This window comes from Panicum hallii, chromosome 9, assembly GCF_002211085.1.
Source record: "Panicum hallii strain FIL2 chromosome 9, PHallii_v3.1, whole genome shotgun sequence".
NCBI lineage: Eukaryota > Viridiplantae > Streptophyta > Magnoliopsida > Poales > Poaceae > Panicum > Panicum hallii.
Window position 1 is genome coordinate 64,014,518 of NC_038050.1, and position 17,703 is coordinate 64,032,220.

The following is a 17,703-nucleotide window of genomic DNA, read 5'->3' on the forward strand; positions in this document are numbered from 1 at the left end:
TACGCTGTGGAGTTGGATCATTGGGATATACAGACATCTTCGTTACTTTGTTCCTGAGTAGAAAGGAAATCTGAAGCGGACAAGATGCTACCCGCTTGGCCGCTTCGATGCGAATATAATGAACTCGAGTATCAGAATTCAGAACAACTTTAGAATAACTCTAGGAAAACCAAGTCAACCATGGAAAACAACCTCTGACAAACTAGCAATAGATGCCTACGTGGGCTTGGCGGCCCGGAACGTGGGGTGCAACAGCCGGCCGAGTTCCTCGTCGTCCGCGTCCAGCGGCCCGCCGGTCTCGTCTCGGACGCGCTGCACGGCCGTGGTGTTGAGCGATTCGTGCTCGAACCCGTACAGCCTCAGTATCTGGTCGTCGGCGAAGTTGAAGGCGCGCTCCATGCCGCGCCGGCACCGGTCCGCCGGGTAGCTGTCCGCGTACCGCCGGCAGGGCTTGCACCCGACGAAGTGCGTCACGAGCGGCCACCGGCCGTCGCCGAGGTCGCTTGGCCGCCCCTTGCGCCGAAGCTCCTCGTACCTGTCCACGATCCCCTCCCAGAACCCGTTGAGCTCGTAGGTGCTCTCCAGGAACGTCTTGTCGCCCCACCTGCTCCGCTGCGTCACGAGCAGGTAGATGAGCGCCGATTGGTCGTCGGCCTCGAACGGCGGCCGCCCCGAGAGCTCCTGCGCGAAGAGCTCGCCGTACCTGTCGCGCACGGGGCCGCGCGGCCCCATGGGCGCCAGCGCGTCGAGGAGGTCAAGCGACCACTGGCAGTTGCGGATGAGGAAGCTGCCGGTGTTGATGCCGACCCAGCTCTTCTCCTCGAACACCTTGGCGACCCAGCCGTGGAGCACGAGGTTGTAGGGCTCGTACCTCTCCCACGGCAGCTCGAAGAGCATGTCCGTGAACACGGCGTCCGAGTCCACCCACCAGAAGAGCTCCACCTCCGGGTGCGCCTGCATCAGCGTCCGCAGCAGCGGCAGCTTCGCCCAGAAGCCGGACATCTCGGCGTCCAGGAGCGCCGTGTTGTAGAAAACCTCGAGGCCGTGCACGCGGCAGTAGTCCGCCTTGTTCTTGAACGCGCGCAGCAGCAGGTGGTCGCCGTCCGGGTCGGGGCACCGGGCGGGAGCCGACCCCGTGACGACCAGCACCCGCGGCCGGCCCGCGGGCGGCACGCGCGTGGGGAACTCCGGGTGCGCGGCGAGCCAGGCCGACCGGCGCGCGTCGTAGTCCAGGATGGTGCGGCCCAGCGAGTAGGGCGGGTCCGTCAGCTGCCGGGGCGGCGGGAGGCCTCTGTCCTCGTCGTCGTCGGTCGCGTTGCCGGGCGCAGGCGCGGCGGCGACAGGCGGCGCCGGGAAGGCTGTGCGGACGGGTTGTTCCTTGAACACGACGCGGATACGCGGGATGGCGAGGTCGAGGTCGGAGTTGGCCGGGCCGAAGACGAGGTAGAGCACGCAGAGCGCGAGGAGCAGGGATGCGACCGCGATGTTGGAGGCTGCCGGGGCGCAGCGGCGGTAGTGCCGCCGGATGCCGGCCGCCTTGCCGCCGTGGTGCTCCCTCATTGTCACCAGACGGCCGGGAGCTGCACCCGGCGACTTGTAATTGCAGAATTGATTCTTTGTCTTGGCATTCGTGTCGGCTCGAAGAACTCCGTTTTAATTTGTTTACCGTGTTTTGTTTATGCCACATCGACCGTGTGGCAAGGGTCAAACGAAGTGTGGGGAACCGGTGGTGCACGCAGGCCAGGGCTCCATTTTGCTTTTGCAGAAGTTCATAGCCAAGCGGAATCTGAAAAGGAGAAAAATGGCTGCCTGGGGATTGCTGGGGATTAAAATACTGAGCAGCGAATTTCTGGAAGTGCAGGTTCCGAATCTCGATGCTTCTTAGGGTTCTAGTGCTTTTAATTGCCCATGTGCATCGGCTTAAAACCTGTGTAGGATTATTCTCCCCAGGTTGCACACTCACTAGGGTGATGAACGGGAGTGAGTTTATGGTGGCGTACTGGAGGGCACGTCTCTTTGCCCGGTTGATGAAATCTTATAAACTCGTAGATAGGCCAGGAGACCGGCCGGCCCACGGACGGACGCTAGGGAGTGGGCCAACAACGGTCTGGGCCACGCGCTGACGGACTTGGCCTTCGTGGACCTTTCCCGCACGCGACCGCAATTTTGGTCCTCATGGAAGCGGGAAGCCCAGTGAGCTCCACTTGTTTCAGTTGCGCTCGCGAGTCGGATTTGGATCTTCGGGTTTGGGGGTTTAGGGTTGGGGTTAGGGTCGGTGTTGCTCCTTGGAGGGTCCTTAGACGGCGGTGGCGACGGGCTGTGGGCGGGACAACGAGGCAGCAGGGCGACGCCGGCCGCGGGTTACAGGGGACATCCGGTTGGCCGGGGTAGGCGGCGGGGGAGCGTGGCTTTGCCGATGGTGGAGCTGGTGGCGGCGGCTATTGCAGCGGGAGCCGCCAGAGACGAGGAAGGTGGCGGTGCGAGGGCGGGGGAGGGCGAGGGGATGGTGAAGTGCTTGCTAGGACGGGGCAGGAGGCCGGCCGCGGATCCAACGGTGAGAGCCGCTGGAGACGAGGATGGTGGGCGGCGCGGGGGTGAGAAAGGAGAAGGCGAGGAGGAAGGAGATCTAATAGGCCGTCTTCAGCGATGAAATTATTTTCATCACCTGAAGCAATGTCTAGCTTCACCCGTCGGTCCATGCATGTTAGTCCACCTGTACAGTGTCCGGTGCTTCCCGAGCAAGTCAGTCACAGTAGACATTCGATCCATTTCGCACGATATAGTAATATATATTTACTAAATAACTAGAATTAGCACCCCGCGCCCGTTTATTCTGCATCGACGCATGGCGACTACTACAAACGAACGCGGAACCGGCTGGCGGCTGACCGATATTTCTACGCGCGCAGCGTCGATATACAGCCACATGGCGCGGCGGCACCGCAGGCTGTCGCCCCGAGCTAGCTACTGGCCCAGTATAGCAGTATTGCCTTGCTCGCTTCCGTTTGCCGTCGAGTTTTCTGTCCAGTCACGATCGTGCAGGCGCCTGCAGGGCTGCAGCCAGAGGCGCCGTCTCAAAACGTCATGATTTCTCAATCTGCTCGAATAGACGCCCTCCATTGTGTTTTGCTCTTGTCTACAGCAACTCAGCGAGCAATCACGCGTACAAACAAATCCGATGACGATCGAGGTTGCCGAAAATGAGAGAGGGGGGGGGGGGGGGGGGGGGGTTGTTGAATAGAGGCAGCTGACAGCGGCCCGAGCTAGCTGGCCGGCTGCGACGACGTATAGTACGCAGCGATGATTTGAAGCATTTACGCAATGCACCGTCTGAAAGGGAAGCGAATGTTCTTATTCAGGATAAAATGCAAATGCTTCAGTTTCCTGGACACTGTTAGTTGGCGCCAGAACTAAGGAGCAGCGATGGTATCACACATATGGAAACTCACCCGTCACATGCTGTGTATTTTTTGCAGCAACTAGCGTGACAGCCGGAGCTGCCAGCCGATCACCATCGGTAAGTATATTCTCCAGTGACAGGCAGCATTAACATACACCAACAACTCCGGCCGGCGCGCACCGCGTCCCATCGACCGAAACGACGAAACGTCGAGGCCCAGCGCGTCCACATTTCTCTGTTATGGGATCTCTGGCTCGTACTGGGACGTCAGATCATATATACCGGCAACCTACGGGGTTCCTCGCGGCAGCTGCCTCGTCCTTCCGTCGTCGGTTATAATGTCGGAGGAAGCCGACCGGCGAGCGCGGCAGCAGCGGCTGCTCCCCGTCCCGATCATCCCCATCCTGCTCTTCCTCGTCGCGCCGCTCGCCCTCTTCCTGTTCACGTCGCCCGACTTGCAGCTCCCTCGTATCCGCATCGAGTATGGCCGCGGTGACGCTCCCTCCAGCGCGACCGCCACGGCCGAGCGCACGACGCCTCAGCCTCCGCCGCCGTCTCCGGTTCCGGGTGCCGACGACAGCGACGAGGAGACACGGCTCCCGCCGCCGCGCCAGCTGACGGACCCGCCCTACTCGCTCGGCACAACGGCCGTGTCGGGCTACGACGCCCGCCGGGCCAAGTGGCTCCGCGACAACCCGCGGTTCCCGGCCTTCGTCGCACCGGGGCGGCCCCGGGTGCTCGTGGTCACCGGGTCGTCGCCGCGCCGGTGCGGGAACGCGGACGGCGACCACGTGCTCCTCCGCGCGTTCAAGAACAAGGTGGACTACTGCCGCGTCCACGGCTTCGACATCTTCTACAGCAACGCGGTGCTCGACGCCGAGCTGTCGGGGTTCTGGACCAAGCTGCCGATCCTGCGCGCGCTGATGCTCGCGCACCCGGAGACGGAGCTCCTCTGGTGGGCGGACTCCGACGCCGTGTTCACCGACATGCTGTTCGAGCCGCCGTGGGGCAGGTACGCGGCCCACAACCTCGTTCTCCCGGGCTGGGACGAGAAGGTGTACGTGGCCAGGAGCTGGCTCGGCATCAACGCTGGCAGCTTCATCATCCGCAACTGCCAGTGGTCGCTCGACCTGCTGGACGCGTGGGCGCGCATGGGGCCGCGCGGCCCCGTGCGCTACGAGTACGGGAAGCTCCTCGGCGAGGCGCTCTCCGACCGGCCGCCGTACGAGGCCGACGACCAGTCGGCGCTCGTGTACCTGCTCGCGACGCAGCGCGGCAGGTGGGGCCGCAAGACGTTCCTCGAGGGATCGTACAGCCTGCACGGCTACTGGGTGGACATCGTGGACAGGTACGAGGAGATGCGGCGGAGTCGGACGCCGGGGGCCGGCGGCGAGCGGTGGCCGCTGGTGACGCACTTCGTCGGGTGCAAGCCGTGCGGGGGCCAGTACGCGAGCTACGACGCCGCGCGGTGCCGGCGCGGCATGGAGCGCGCGCTCAACTTCGCCGACGACCAGATCCTGAGGCTCTACGGGTTCGAGCACGAGTCGCTCAATACCACCGCCGTGCGGCGCGTCCGGAACGAGACCGGCGGGCCACTGGACGCGGAGGACGAGGAGATCGCCCGGCTCTTGCACCCGACGTTCAGGTTCAGGTGATTCACGTAGGTCTTAGTTAATTTGGAGATTCTCACAGGGGAAACTAGCGTTGTACTACTACCTAAGGATTTCACTAGTCTCGATGTGTCAATGTCCAAAAGCCGTGTAATATGAGGGTCTTTTATGTGACACACCAATGAGTTGATGACCAATTGCACTACTATTACGGGGAGGTAGAATGGTAGGTGCACAAAATGGAGCATGGGAGCATGGTAGATGCCCAAAATGATCAATTTCTCGAGCATTTCTTAAGGTGCTCCCACAGCAGGAGCATGGGAGCAGGCTACCTCATCCTCTCACACTCACACACTAAGCTGACTGCTCCTGCTGGTGAGCCGCCGCGCCTAGAACCCCTGGCTGCTACTATGCGTGTCATTGCAGTGCATATGCCCTTCTAGACGCCTATGTTTTTTTTTTGAAAGAATTAGAGATATGTAATTGGGGATCCACTGGAATGTTGAAAGTCATTTTGCGATGCATTCCTCAATGTCATAGCCCAAACTTTTTTTTGTCCTCCTCTTTACAACTGAAATCACTTCTAGTGTGAGCTGAGCTTTTTAAAGATAAAGCCTCTACACCCACACTTCAACCTTTGTCTATTCATACACCTATACGCAATCAAGGGGAGCATCGAGGGCCAAAGGAGGGGTGGGTTGGGGGTATGGGGACTTTCGATGCACTCTTAAATATTGTTGAAATTCAAAATTTTGCTCTTATTCGTAGGCTGTGTACGCTATTGATCACATCAATTTAACTTACTTTGTTGTAAAATTTAAAAATTTCAACCTTGTAGCGGCTTTTAGAACGAGGCCAAAACATTGGGTGTTACTGAGCGAGACGATGTTAGCTCTTTGCGTGAGCAAACTTTCCATTTTGTGACACAAACCTTTGCAAGAAAAAAACAACTGTATTCTATGATGATGAACCGAAGAAACATGATCAATTACCATGGGCAATGCTAATCGTCTTATGCCTAACAATCAGGCCCTCATCACTCATCAGTCAACGCATCTCCCCCATCTGATCGCGACTCCGATGGTTCACGAGCTGTCTTCCTCCTCCGGTTCCGCTTTGGTTGCAGCTTGCCAGTTACACCTAAAAGAACGATGCCAGCTCAAAGGGCATCGTATTTGCCAGCGTATAGTGCAGAACTGCAGATTGAAGCACCATCTCTCCACTTCACCTGTCGCTTACTCGCTTGGCTTGTTTTCAGGTCACGTAACCCTCTGTATTTTTTGGGACGACCCGCGAACTTTGGCCCAGCCCAATACCTGGTGGGTCTGTCAATCAGCACACCGGTTCACTAGGGCCCACTCCTCCAGGGCCCAGCCCAGGCGCTAACCCGCGGCCCCGTCCCCAGTCCCCCACACATTCCGAAGCGCTCGACGTCACGAAGCCGACGAGTACAGTTGACGTGTAGAAAAAGAAGAACGGCGACAGCCGGCATCACGTACAGTATTTTTTTTTCGAACGCAGCAAGATTAAATTACTACAGGGAAGATGATATCTTGTGGCAGCTCAGGTCCCAGATCTGGATGCATCCTAGGACTCTGTGGCTTTTTAACTGCCCATGTGCCTCGGCTATTCTTCCCAGGTTGCCGCGTGCTAGCCCACGGAACTATACAAGCCGGGGTGGCTCGGAGTACGCGTCGGGTACTCGGGTCACTGGTTCAATCTCTTCGATCTACTCAGTGTCAACCAGTAGTAACGAGTACGATGGGCAGTCTGTCTGTGGCGAGCTCCAACCTCGCCACAGCCCACAAGACACGCATGACCATTTGACTCTTGTTACGTATTCACCATGTGTTTAGTATGCTGGCAGCTGTGTACGTATTCACCATGTGCTGTAAGTTTCCAAAATATGTTCGTCCGGGGTTTGCCGTTGGAGCTGGTGTCTCTAGGCTGACCGACGACTCATTAGGTAGATCGCTGAGATTTTGCTGTTCATTTGAAGGACTATTTGAAGGATTGTTTCCTGTGTTTTATCGAGTTTACTACAGGACCTCACCTCTTACTAGAGCCCTGAGGAAGTACACTGGTTGGGAGGAGAGCACGGTTTGTTTTTCATTCCACTAGGAAACACCATGTATTTTGTACAAGAAGAATCACCCGAAATGATGTTTCTCATGAGAATTACCTCTTCCTTCAATCCTTTAAGAATCCAAAACCAGCATATTAGCCAAAAAAATCATACAGGTGAAGAGGGGGGAAAGCTTTCCAAGCAGACCGGGAAATGGAGGATCCAAAACCTAGTAAACAGCCTAAGTTTTCCTCAACCGTCGTGTGCATAAAAGTTTCACACTTCACTTGCTTATTGATGCAAAACCGTTGATTTTTCTAGTCATATACGTACGTTCCCTTAACACCTTCTGCTTAGCAATATTTACAATCAGCATGACAGTCAAATACTGTAGTGAAATAGCCTTCGTCCTCCCGTTGCCGACATTTACATGGATTCCCGCTCCAGTCGGCGTGCATTATATTCTGTCAGACTGCGGCACCGAAACTTCGAAAGCTGACTCGTCCTGCAGAGTTACCTGCAGGATCTCGCGCTTCTAGTTCAGCGTCACCGTCATACCAGCAATCTATCTACCTACCTACAGTGCAGGGGTGTAGCACCCCTCCACCGCCGTCGACCATGTCGGAGCAGGCCGTTGCGGCCGACCGGCGAGGCTGGCAGCATCGGCCGTTCCGCCTTCTGGTCGTCCTCGTCCTCCTCTTCCTCGGGGCGCCGGGCGCCATCTTCTTCTTCATGTCGACCGGCCTGGCCCGCCTCCCTCGCATCCGCCTCGAGTACGACAGCTGCAACGCTCACTCCGGCGCGCGTACGGATCAGCCGCCGCCGTCACCGTCACCGCCGCCGCCGCCGCCGGATTTGGGTGCCGACAACGGCGTCGAGGAGCAAAGGCCGCCGCTGCGCCAGCTGACGGACCCGCCGCACTCGCTCGGCCCGGTCGCGTCGGACTACGACGAGCGTAGAGCCCAGTGGCTCCGCGACAACCCGCGGTTCCCGGCCTTCGTCGCGCCGGGGAGGCCCCGGGTGCTCGTGGTCACCGGGTCGTCACCGCGCCGGTGCAGCGCCCCGGACGGCGACCACCTGCTGCTCCGCGCGTTCAAGAACAAGGTGGACTACTGCCGCGTCCACGACTTCGACATCTTCTACAGCACGGCGGTGCTCGACGCCGAGCTGACGGGGTTCTGGACCAAGCTGCCGCTGCTGCGCTCCCTGATGCTCGCGCACCCGGAGACGGAGTTCCTGTGGTGGATGGACTCCGACCTGATGCTCACCAACATGCTGTTCGAGCCGCCGTGGGACAGGTACGGGAGCCACAACCTCGTCATCCCGGGCTGGGACGCCAAGGTGTACGGCGCCAAGAGCTGGCTCGGCATCAACGCCGGCAGCTTCATCATCCGGAACTGCCGGTGGTCGCTCGACCTGCTCGACGCGTGGGCGCGCATGGGGCCGCGCGGTCCCGTGCGCGAGATGTACGGCAAGCTCATCGCCGAGACGCTCTCCGACCGCGGGCCGTACGAGGCCTGCGACCAGTCGGCGCTCGTCTACCTGCTCGTGACGGAGCGCGGCAGATGGGGCGACAAGACGTTCCTTGAGAGCTCGTACAGCCTGCACGGCTTCTGGGCGAGGATCGTGGACAGGTACGAGGAGATGCGGCGCGATCCGACGCCGGGGCCCGGCGGCGAGAGGTGGCCGCTGGTGACGCACTTCGTCGGGTGCAAGCCGTGCGGCGGGGACGACTCGAGCTACGACGCCGTGCGGTGCCGCCGCGGCATGGAGCGCGCGCTCAACTTCGCTGACGACCAGATACTGAACTTGTACGGGTTCGAGCACGAGTCGCTCAACACCACTGCCGTGCGGCGCGTCCGGAACGACACCGGTGGGCCGCTGGACGCGGACGATGTGGAACTCGGCCGGCTCTTGCACCCGACTTTCAGGGCTGCCAACTTGTGATTTAAGTTGGGGTTCAATCAATGAACTTCTCAAGGGCTAAGGGGAATATCCTTCTTAATGTTACACACGGATTTCAATTCTTCATTAGTAGGCACAAGTTTTGCGACTTGTGTGATGAATTATACTATGTTGGCAGTCACTGCCTCATGCAAATCTTCTTGCTTATTACAGTATTGGCTAAAGCTAATCACCGTCTAAGTATCTAACTGAGTTATCCCCAAAAGAAAAGGAAACTTAAATTAGAAAACAAAATTCTGTCACCATCAAATTTCGATGCACAACTGGACATAAACTGCGCGCATGAACATGGTACAAACCCGAAGTAAAAATGTGTGGCAGTTTGCCGTCAAAAAACATATTATTTTGCAGTTTGAGGGTACATCATACCTTTTTCAAAATTTCAAACATAAGGTTCAGGAAAAAGAACCATAAACTGTAGCAAGGAACTGAAGAAATTGATCAGTTATTCATAGAACTGCTCAATCTGATTGGGTGTCGCTACAGTTGACTAGATATGACTTTACAATATGCATCACCAACGGGAACGGCAGTACAGACAAAAGGTAACTACACACTAGCCATGAAGCGAATGTGTTCATTGCACTGCCTTCTCTAAGACCCTAACTACATAGCTAAACTATAGCATTCATCCTAACTTTTGCACTTGCAACCGGTGTACTATCCGCACCTTAATCTTTTCAGCAATTGAGCTCCCATTGTATCCATCGATACAGTAAATATTGCAGCAGTATCTCAACTTGCTATCACTTGAACAATGTCTCATTTGTATTGTTTTGAAGGCAAGCTATTCAGTAGGTTAGTGCTCGTGAAAAATGCTAAGCATGATTTCAGTTCAGACACTTACTTCAGCTTCATCTAGTGATGAAGACAAATAATTCAAGATGAAATCATCTAGGTCTCCTTCGAGGACTGAATCAGGGTCTGATATTTCATAGTTTGTCCGGAGATCTTTGACCATACGGTATGGCTGCCAAAAAGCAAGGAGATCAATCTTTTACTAAAACCATTAAAACTATACAAGTCTGGTTGCAGAAATAATTCGAAATAACGCTTACGCTTAATAGCTCATTTCGCAATCTGGTTAGCTAAGAACGATATAAATATTTGCCTTCTCTTATTTCAAAATTGCACTAGTAAGATTATGAAAGAAACTTCAGATCAAAACATGTAACTAATGTACACATGAAGGAAAAGTAATCACTAGTTTGCTGCTGCTTTTTAGATTTATGACAATCCTGAGATGAGTATGTAAACAAAATAGAAATAGGAAGATTAACATTATAGACTAGTAACTCCAACTAGGAGGAAACACCAAGAACACAGATCATGCTATTGAGAGGTCACATGTTTTATCATTACTAGAGTTGTTACTTTAATCGGGTACTCTCAAAATAGAACCTTACATGGAGAACATAAGATCTTATTTGGTTGCCCCAGCTGATTTCATTGAGTGATTGTGTGTGCTCTGCATTCATCTGTGCTTGGCGGGCAATCTCAAGTTGGTCCAGACGAGATTGGAGCACCGCCATTGCTGATGCCTTGTTCATGTGTTGTGATCTGCATTTCTCAAGAAGTACAGAAATTTCAACAATTATGTCTATAAACATGCAGCCAAGAACCAGCCAAAATGCCATTTCTGTTTGATAAGGAAACACCCATCAATTAAGGAGGAAATAAACCATTGCACTTATGCTGCACAGATTAACAATTCAATGCCCTAGCAAAAAAAATGAATAAGTGGTTGAAATCCAAAGGAGACGAAGTCAAATTTACCTTTCGTTTTGACATGTTGCGCTAATACCAGTTGGAATGTGCACAATTCGAATGGCACTTTCAGTAGTGTTGGCATGCTGGCCACCAGGACCACCGGAACGGAAACGTTCTATCCGAAGATCAGAGTCTTTTATCTGGTATCGGCTAGAGGCATCGCCAAGAATAGGGATTACAGCAACAGCAGCAAAGGAAGTGTGCCGCCGCTTTCCGCTGTCAAATGGAGAAATTCGCACTAATCTATGAACTCCTACTTCGGCTTTGGCATATCCAAATGCATATTCACCGTCAACTTTGATAGTGGCCCTCTGGAAATAGCAGCTGTTTAGTATGAGTTCATTTTACCTATATAATACTTAAATTAAAAAGTGACTGTCTCAGAAGAAGGCAAAATGTATCCCAAGAAGGGATACATTTCTAGCAAAAGATACAAATAGCAAAAAGGCCTTTACGAATAAGTCGTTTATTCAGCAACAGGTATCAATGAGAAAAAAAATAAACCTTGATTCCTGCTACTTCACCAGGCATCTCTTCTACCACAGTGATTGTATATCCCCGTCGCTGAGCCCATGATCTATACATGTTCATGACCATTGCAGCCCAGTCCATGCTCTCAGTGCCACCAGCCCCTGCCTGAACCTGAAACCATCATCACAAGGAATCAACCACTGATAACGTTTTCAGGGCTGCATAAAAGGAGCATTAATGCTTCAGTACAAGACCTCTAGATAGGACAGTTCGCTCAAAATTCTTACAAACATAGTGAAATGGAGTAAGATGGTACGCAAAATAAACCTCAATGAAGCAAGAGCAGGAATCATTGTCTCCAGAAAGTAGAGCATTGAGTTCTTTCTCCTTTGCACTTCTTCTCATATCAGCCAAAGCCCTCATGCTTTCCTACAGGAGCAGTTGAAGTGACAGATGGAACAAAATAGCTGGTTTGCACGATGACTGGAACATAGGTCTGTGCTGTGTTTAAAGCTTTATATCATGTAATAAAGCACTGTACTCACCATCTCAAGTTCATTATCATTTTCTTCACGTGCAAGCCTTAACATATCGATGTGTTCAATTAATTCCTGCTCAAATTGGTTAACTGATTTAATCTTGCCCATGAGCTCACCGTGCTCACGGCTAACCCTTCCAGCGAAAACTGGATCATCCCAGAGGTCTGGCTTCTCCAACACCACAGCCAGTTGCTTCGTTCTCTCAAGTATCCACCCCCACTGTACAAAACAAAACAGTGCTCGGTTCAAACAGGATAAAATACCCAGTTAAGCAAGCATAGACACACACCGCACTTTAGATGTTCGTTCATATGCTCGAAAGAGCCAAGCACCTAAGACGCACATCCTGTCGCAACAATACTTCACAATTCAAATTTCACCCTACGGAAAAGAACAAGTACGGGTGTCGTGTGAGAATTGAACCTTGAGGCGCTTCTTAATGAGCTTGATGGACTGCGCGACGGCGGCGGCGTGGCTGCGCCAGTCGCTCTCGGCCTCGGGGAGGATCGTCCACCCCTTGCCGGCAATCGACTCCATCGTCAGGCCGTCCGCCGTCATCGGCACCTCTGCAACCGCCGCCGTGGACGAAGATGACCACCGCGCTGGGTAGCGGAGGAGGGCTGAGTCGGCGGCGGCGGGGATGTCACCGGTAGGCCCCAGGAGGGACGCCAAGGAGGCGCCATGGGGAAGGAGGCGATGGGTAGGGTCTGGCGTCCTGCGGCGGAGGTGCGAGAGGAGGCGCGCCGCCGCTGATCTGGCTAGGAGGCGGGAACCCATTTTTGTCGGCTGCGACGGTTCGACAGGTCGACGCCGGTGAGGGAGAAGGCTGGTCAGGTTAGCCTCTCGAAGTACGTTTTGATGCTTTGAAGGCGTATCCAAGAGGATGGTGTTTCTCCGTATTCTTATGATTAATTCCGAATACAAACATTTGCCCTAACGGCTAAAAATAATTCAGAAATCACTCCAATTTCACTGCCGCACGCTATGTGCAAGCTTGCCAAACCAGGTTGTAACATCCCAGTTTTCATCACTATTGAAAGAAATGTAAGGCAACCCTTTAGAACATTCTCCACTAAACAAGAGTTAGATATTTTCCATGGAGTACTCTAGAATCAGTAATAAGTAAAATTTTGAAAATATTAGAATATTTTGGAATTCTCTAGAAGGGGGACATTTGTCCTAATATCATGGCTCCCGTTGACCTATAAATAGAGCCCCCTCCTTGCCATGGCATCCATCCATGAACAAGGTAGATGAGTTGTGGTAGGGCGAGAAGGGTGAGTGCTAGGCTAGCCATTTAAAGGTGTGTGTTCCTTTGTAACTTTGTTGCTCCAATAAGATAAATGTCTTTATAAGTGTTAGTCTTCTAGTTAAACTTAAGTACTTAGTGTATAAGTTGTGATCCATCGAAGGTTGGCTCTGTCACCCGGAATCACAAAAGGGTCTGGGCTTCATCGAAGGTTGGCTTTGTCACCCGGAAGCCGGCTTCATCTGTTGGTAGGCTCTGCCTCCCGGAAGAAAAAAAGGCTCTACCGTCAAAAGGACTCGGTACACTAAGTAACTGGAAGCTGACCAACTCTGAAGTGAGTTGGTGTGTCATAGGGGTAGATCCTCAACCTAGTGGGTATTAGGGCCACCTCAATTTCCAACAATCACTAAAATAAAACTTATGTTGCAATTAAACTAGTAACGTAAAATAATACAAACGTTATATGAGGTATTACATAACTACTAGGCAAACTATTTTATACTCTTGTCTTGCGTTAGTGCATTCGTTCCCTTCAGTAACCAGCATGCGCATGCTTGCACCTACGATAAAAAAATCATCTCGTCTCTTTCCATAGAAGCCTCTCGAGTCACCGTACCACGCCATAATTCCCAGACAATCATGACAGCGCCTACCTTCTTCGCCATAACTTCATCATCCCCTGGAAGCCACAGAGTACCCACATCATTGACCTTGAAATGACACGTCATGGCAGCACTCACTCCAATTCCTGGAAGCCGGCAAGAGTGCTCGCAATATTAAATAACCCGTCATGCAAATAAGGCGGCACCCACCTCGCCATAAATCGGGGTCGTCGCGCGCAGTGCCGGCTGAGATTATTTTTTCCACCGCGCGAACCGTCTCACCTCGTCTATAAAAGAAGCCGACGCCCCCTCTCTGCCGTCCTCACCCGCGCTCGCTCTCGCTCTCGCTCGCGCACGCGCGACACGCTGGCCCCACGACGGGACCGCGCACTGCCGTCGGCACCACGCCATGCCGCCCACCTCCGCGTCCCCACCTCGCCCACGCCGCTGCAGCGTCCTCGCCGGCTTTGCCGCCTCGACGCTCGCGCCTTCAGCGCTGCCACTGTTCGCGTTGACAACGAGCTGCCGCAGCCCACGCCGTCGCTCGTCCCTGCGCGACGCCACTGCTGCTCTCCTCGCCTATAAAAGGAGGAGGCTGTGACGAGCCCCATCATCAGCCCAAGCACACCGAGCCGCTTCGCTCTGCTAGCTGAACCTCTTCTCACGAGCCCAGCTCAGTCACGAGACGAAGCTCCAACAGTTGACCATCTTCCTCGAGCTGTTCCGCGCCAAGGTGAGATGATAGGCAGCTTCCCGACCATTAACTCCGCAATACTAATAAAGGCCCAAAACACCCACCAGGCCGTGAGCACTTAATCCAAATCATTCTATTTTCGGAATTAAATACCAATCAATACTGTAAACTCAATATCTCCTTCATATCAACTCTTTTTCACGTAACTCTTTTCCCTAAACTCTCCTCAAATCATATACTATCTATTCCTCCTATTTTCATCTCCATTTGAGCTTATTTTATAGCTTGCTTGTGTTTGTTTGCCGGTTGTGCCGTTTTCGCCCGTAGATCACGGAGTGAACGAGGAGGAGCCTGCCAAGGAGTACGCAGGCCAGTACAGCGAGCCGGAGCCAGAAGACCCATACCGCGAGCAGGAAGCTGCCGCCGCCGCCGCGTACGTAAGCAAAGGCAAGTTTCATCGACCCCCCTACGTGAGCGGTTGCATCCATGTGAGAACGTCTAGTTGTAGCCCTGGTTTAGGATCGATTACATATACCAGTACTTGAGTGATTGAGTGTGCTCATATATGCATATGAGTAGTTATGCGTATCCAGAGTTGAGACTAGGATATGAAGGGATTTGGCTGAGGCTAGGGCAGCTGGGTATGCTGGAGCCGACGCTACCGTGGTGGTAGGCTGGCAGGTGAGTGATACTGTGGTGGTAGGCTCGAGTTGACATGTTGAGGGATGATTGCTGCCCTGGTGAACCATAAGGACTGAGTTGTTTTGACATCTCACCTAGCTTACTTTAGTACGACCACAGGTTCCGGTATGAGCCGGACTTAGCTTAATCCCACTGATTAGCCTGACGGTCGCAGGGATGGTTTACGGGTATAGACCATTGGGGTCAGGGCCCGAGGGTTTGTGCGGCCGGGCTGGGCGTGACCACGGCTGGGTGTCGGCTATGTCGGTTGTTCGTTCGGGCAGTCGAGCTTGTGGGTACAGTGTACGACCTCTGCAGAGTGTATAATCCATTCGAATGGTCCGTGTCCACGGTATGGACATGCTACGGTGTGATCCTGACAACTAGTGAGCTACCTACTGTGGGCTGTGTCGGGAAGAGTGCATACCATGAGTTGCATTGCTAATGCATTGTGCTTAATGTGCGTCGTGCATATCATTCCCCTCCCGTAGGGTGAGGTGAAACTTGCTGAGTACTCTTGTACTCAACCCTTGTTGATTTTTCTCCAGAGGATCCTAACTTTGTGCCAGAGGACTGCGAGTAGATCGTGTCCGCATCCAAGCTGATCGAGTGGAGCCGTGATGGATGAAGAGCTAGTCCTCCATGCCGTCATGCTAGTCGTTGTCCTATGGTTGTGCTGTGTAGCTCTGTGTTATCGCTTTACCCCTCGTGTACATGTTGAATAAAGCTCTGTATGTCTCTGGACTCCACTTGATGTAACATGTATTATGCCGGAGACCTCATTCGGTATTTAATACATGGTTTAGCCTTGATCTTTGGGTCAGGGTGCTTCACAGGTCCTCTGTTGTCCTTGCTCTCGCTCGCACACGTAGCAACACGCACGACACGCCGGTCCTATGACGCGACCAATGCCGTGCCGCCCACCGCTGCGTCCCCACCTCACCCACGTCACAGCCGCTTTACTCGCCGACTTTTTCTCATCATCGTACGCAGCGTCAACTTGAATGTCGTTCCAGTACCATCAGCACGACGACGCTCACAAGCGGCCACACGGCCTCAGCACCGCCATTGAAGGCGAGGAGGCGAGCGTTGGCACAGCTCCATCCCGCTGCACATAAAAGGCACCCCAAGCTGCTCTCTATCGTCATCCCGAGCTCGCCGAGCCGCCCAACTCTGCCGCTCATCTTCTTCCTCGCTTCAATCCCCCCTTCTCTATTCTTCACCAAGGTCATACCTCCCGTCGATCTCCTCCACCAAACCATTTTGGTCCAATTCCTTTCGAGATGAGCAACTCCACGCCCTCCTCTAGTAGTCTCAATTTGCGTCCTTCCCTATCCCTACTTGAATACATCTACACACGAGTTTCCGGAGCCGTTATCATGACTACCGCGACTGCGAGAGCCAACCTCCATTTCCCATACCCAAAGTCATCAAAATGGAACCCCCATCACCCTCCTCTCTCCCATGCCCCCGGATTCGAGAATGGTGGCCAAAGCTGCCGCTGGCTCGAGCTCGAGCAGCCCAGTCATGGTGTCCTAGCAGGGAAAAATATATCTGCTATTTTTTTTCTCTATTTATCTCCTGAGCACGTATAGACATGGTTCTTTATAAACTAAGCCACCTTTGCTGGCCGTTAGTATGTGTTGGTAAGAACAATCTTAATCAATGCTGTTTTCCATTTTCGAAGTTAATGAACACTCTATCCAACACATCTAATATCTTGCTCATCCAAACTCCGATTTAATTGATTCTTTTTACTAAATTTCTATAAAAAGAAATCTCCTATCTATTTCTCCTATTTTCATCTCCCATTGAGTTTGTGTGTGTTTGTTTATATTTGTTAGTCGTTGCGTCGTAATTGCTGTAGTCGATGGATTGATCGAGGAAGAGAACGAGTTTAGAGGCTAGCCCTGCGAGCCGTAGTACGAAGGACGGTACCGCGAGCTGGAGCCAGACACTCTGTACCATGAGCAAAATCTGTCTGAAGGATTTGAAGACCTCAAGTTCAATATTTTCCCTTTGATCATAGTTATCCCAATTTTCAAACACAACCCGTAAAAATCTACATGGTATCCAGTTATATATAAATATATGCTTGAATTATTTTACTGCTTTAGTTATAAATTTGTTTGGATAGCCACTCCTTGTTTGCCATTACCTCGCTGATGAATTGATGATACATAACCTAGGATTTATCGCTAAACATGATACGCTCTGTTTATACTATCACCTTGATATTAGCTAAATACTTAGGGCATGTTATTCAACATTTTTACTACTCACTTTACAAATGCAATTGGTTTCAAAAAGAAAATGTGTTGAGTGTGTTGTTGGTATACACATGGGTTCAGATTTTGAGAAAGTGTTAATGAACAACTAAGTGTTGGTGATTACCTTGAGATGGGGCGGATCAGGGTTCCTTGTGTGTGACGCCTGGTAGTTTGGCTCGTGCCTTTGTGGCTGAGTATGGAAGATGTCCGTCTTGTCCCGTTTAAAGACCGAGTCGATGTGTTATCTTGCCTAACCTAATTTATGTACAACCACTCGACCCTGTATGTGGAAAGGGCTTAGTCTAAATCCCACTAGCTAGTCTGTTATTCGTGTGGAAGCAAGTGTGCAACGAGAGGCTAAGGAGCAAGCATAAGCAAATGCAAGCT

At 52.8% G+C, this 17,703-nt stretch overlaps 4 protein-coding genes across 4 annotated transcripts; 2 read left to right on the forward strand and 2 right to left on the reverse strand.

The window, feature by feature from the left end:
• Positions 1 to 133: 133 nt before the first annotated feature.
• LOC112873331 (probable glycosyltransferase 5) lies at positions 134 to 1,560 on the reverse strand. The gene has a single exon (XM_025936311.1). It carries the CDS (start codon positions 1,558 to 1,560, stop codon positions 217 to 219), a length of 1,344 nt encoding a protein of 447 aa, XP_025792096.1. The 3' UTR covers positions 134 to 216.
• A 2,178-nt stretch (positions 1,561 to 3,738) lies between these two features.
• LOC112873332 (probable glycosyltransferase 4) lies at positions 3,739 to 5,055 on the forward strand. The gene has a single exon (XM_025936312.1). The coding sequence runs from the start codon at positions 3,739 to 3,741 to the stop codon at positions 5,053 to 5,055; it is 1,317 nt and encodes a 438-aa protein (XP_025792097.1).
• Positions 5,056 to 7,590: 2,535 nt separating this feature from the next.
• Positions 7,591 to 9,102, forward strand: LOC112877133 (probable glycosyltransferase 4). The gene has a single exon (XM_025941341.1). The coding sequence runs from the start codon at positions 7,694 to 7,696 to the stop codon at positions 9,020 to 9,022; it is 1,329 nt and encodes a 442-aa protein (XP_025797126.1). The 5' UTR covers positions 7,591 to 7,693; the 3' UTR covers positions 9,023 to 9,102.
• Positions 9,103 to 9,456: 354 nt separating this feature from the next.
• Positions 9,457 to 12,657, reverse strand: LOC112875629 (peptide chain release factor PrfB2, chloroplastic). The gene is made up of 7 exons (XM_025939553.1): positions 12,244 to 12,657; positions 11,827 to 12,039; positions 11,609 to 11,710; positions 11,315 to 11,452; positions 10,817 to 11,121; positions 10,447 to 10,600; positions 9,457 to 10,010 (listed from the first exon to the last, which is right to left on the reverse strand). The coding sequence occupies exons 1-7, from the start codon at positions 12,595 to 12,597 to the stop codon at positions 9,876 to 9,878; spliced, it is 1,401 nt and encodes a 466-aa protein (XP_025795338.1). The 5' UTR covers positions 12,598 to 12,657; the 3' UTR covers positions 9,457 to 9,875.
• Between the last annotated feature and the right edge of the window lie 5,046 nt (positions 12,658 to 17,703).

Coding starts and splice junctions, on each gene's coding strand:
- LOC112873331 (XM_025936311.1), bottom strand. CDS start 1,560: ATGAGGGAGCACCACGGCGGCAAGGCGGCCGGCATCCGGCGGCACTAC.
- LOC112873332 (XM_025936312.1), top strand. CDS start 3,739: ATGTCGGAGGAAGCCGACCGGCGAGCGCGGCAGCAGCGGCTGCTCCCC.
- LOC112877133 (XM_025941341.1), top strand. CDS start 7,694: ATGTCGGAGCAGGCCGTTGCGGCCGACCGGCGAGGCTGGCAGCATCGG.
- LOC112875629 (XM_025939553.1), bottom strand. CDS start 12,597: ATGGGTTCCCGCCTCCTAGCCAGATCAGCGGCGGCGCGCCTCCTCTCG. Junction 11,453..11,608: donor CCTGCTCTTGCTTCATTGAG/GTTTATTTTGCG, acceptor TGATGGTTTCAG/GTTCAGGCAGGGGCTGGTGG. Junction 10,011..10,446: donor TAAGATCTTATGTTCTCCAT/GTAAGGTTCTAT, acceptor GCTTTTTGGCAG/CCATACCGTATGGTCAAAGA.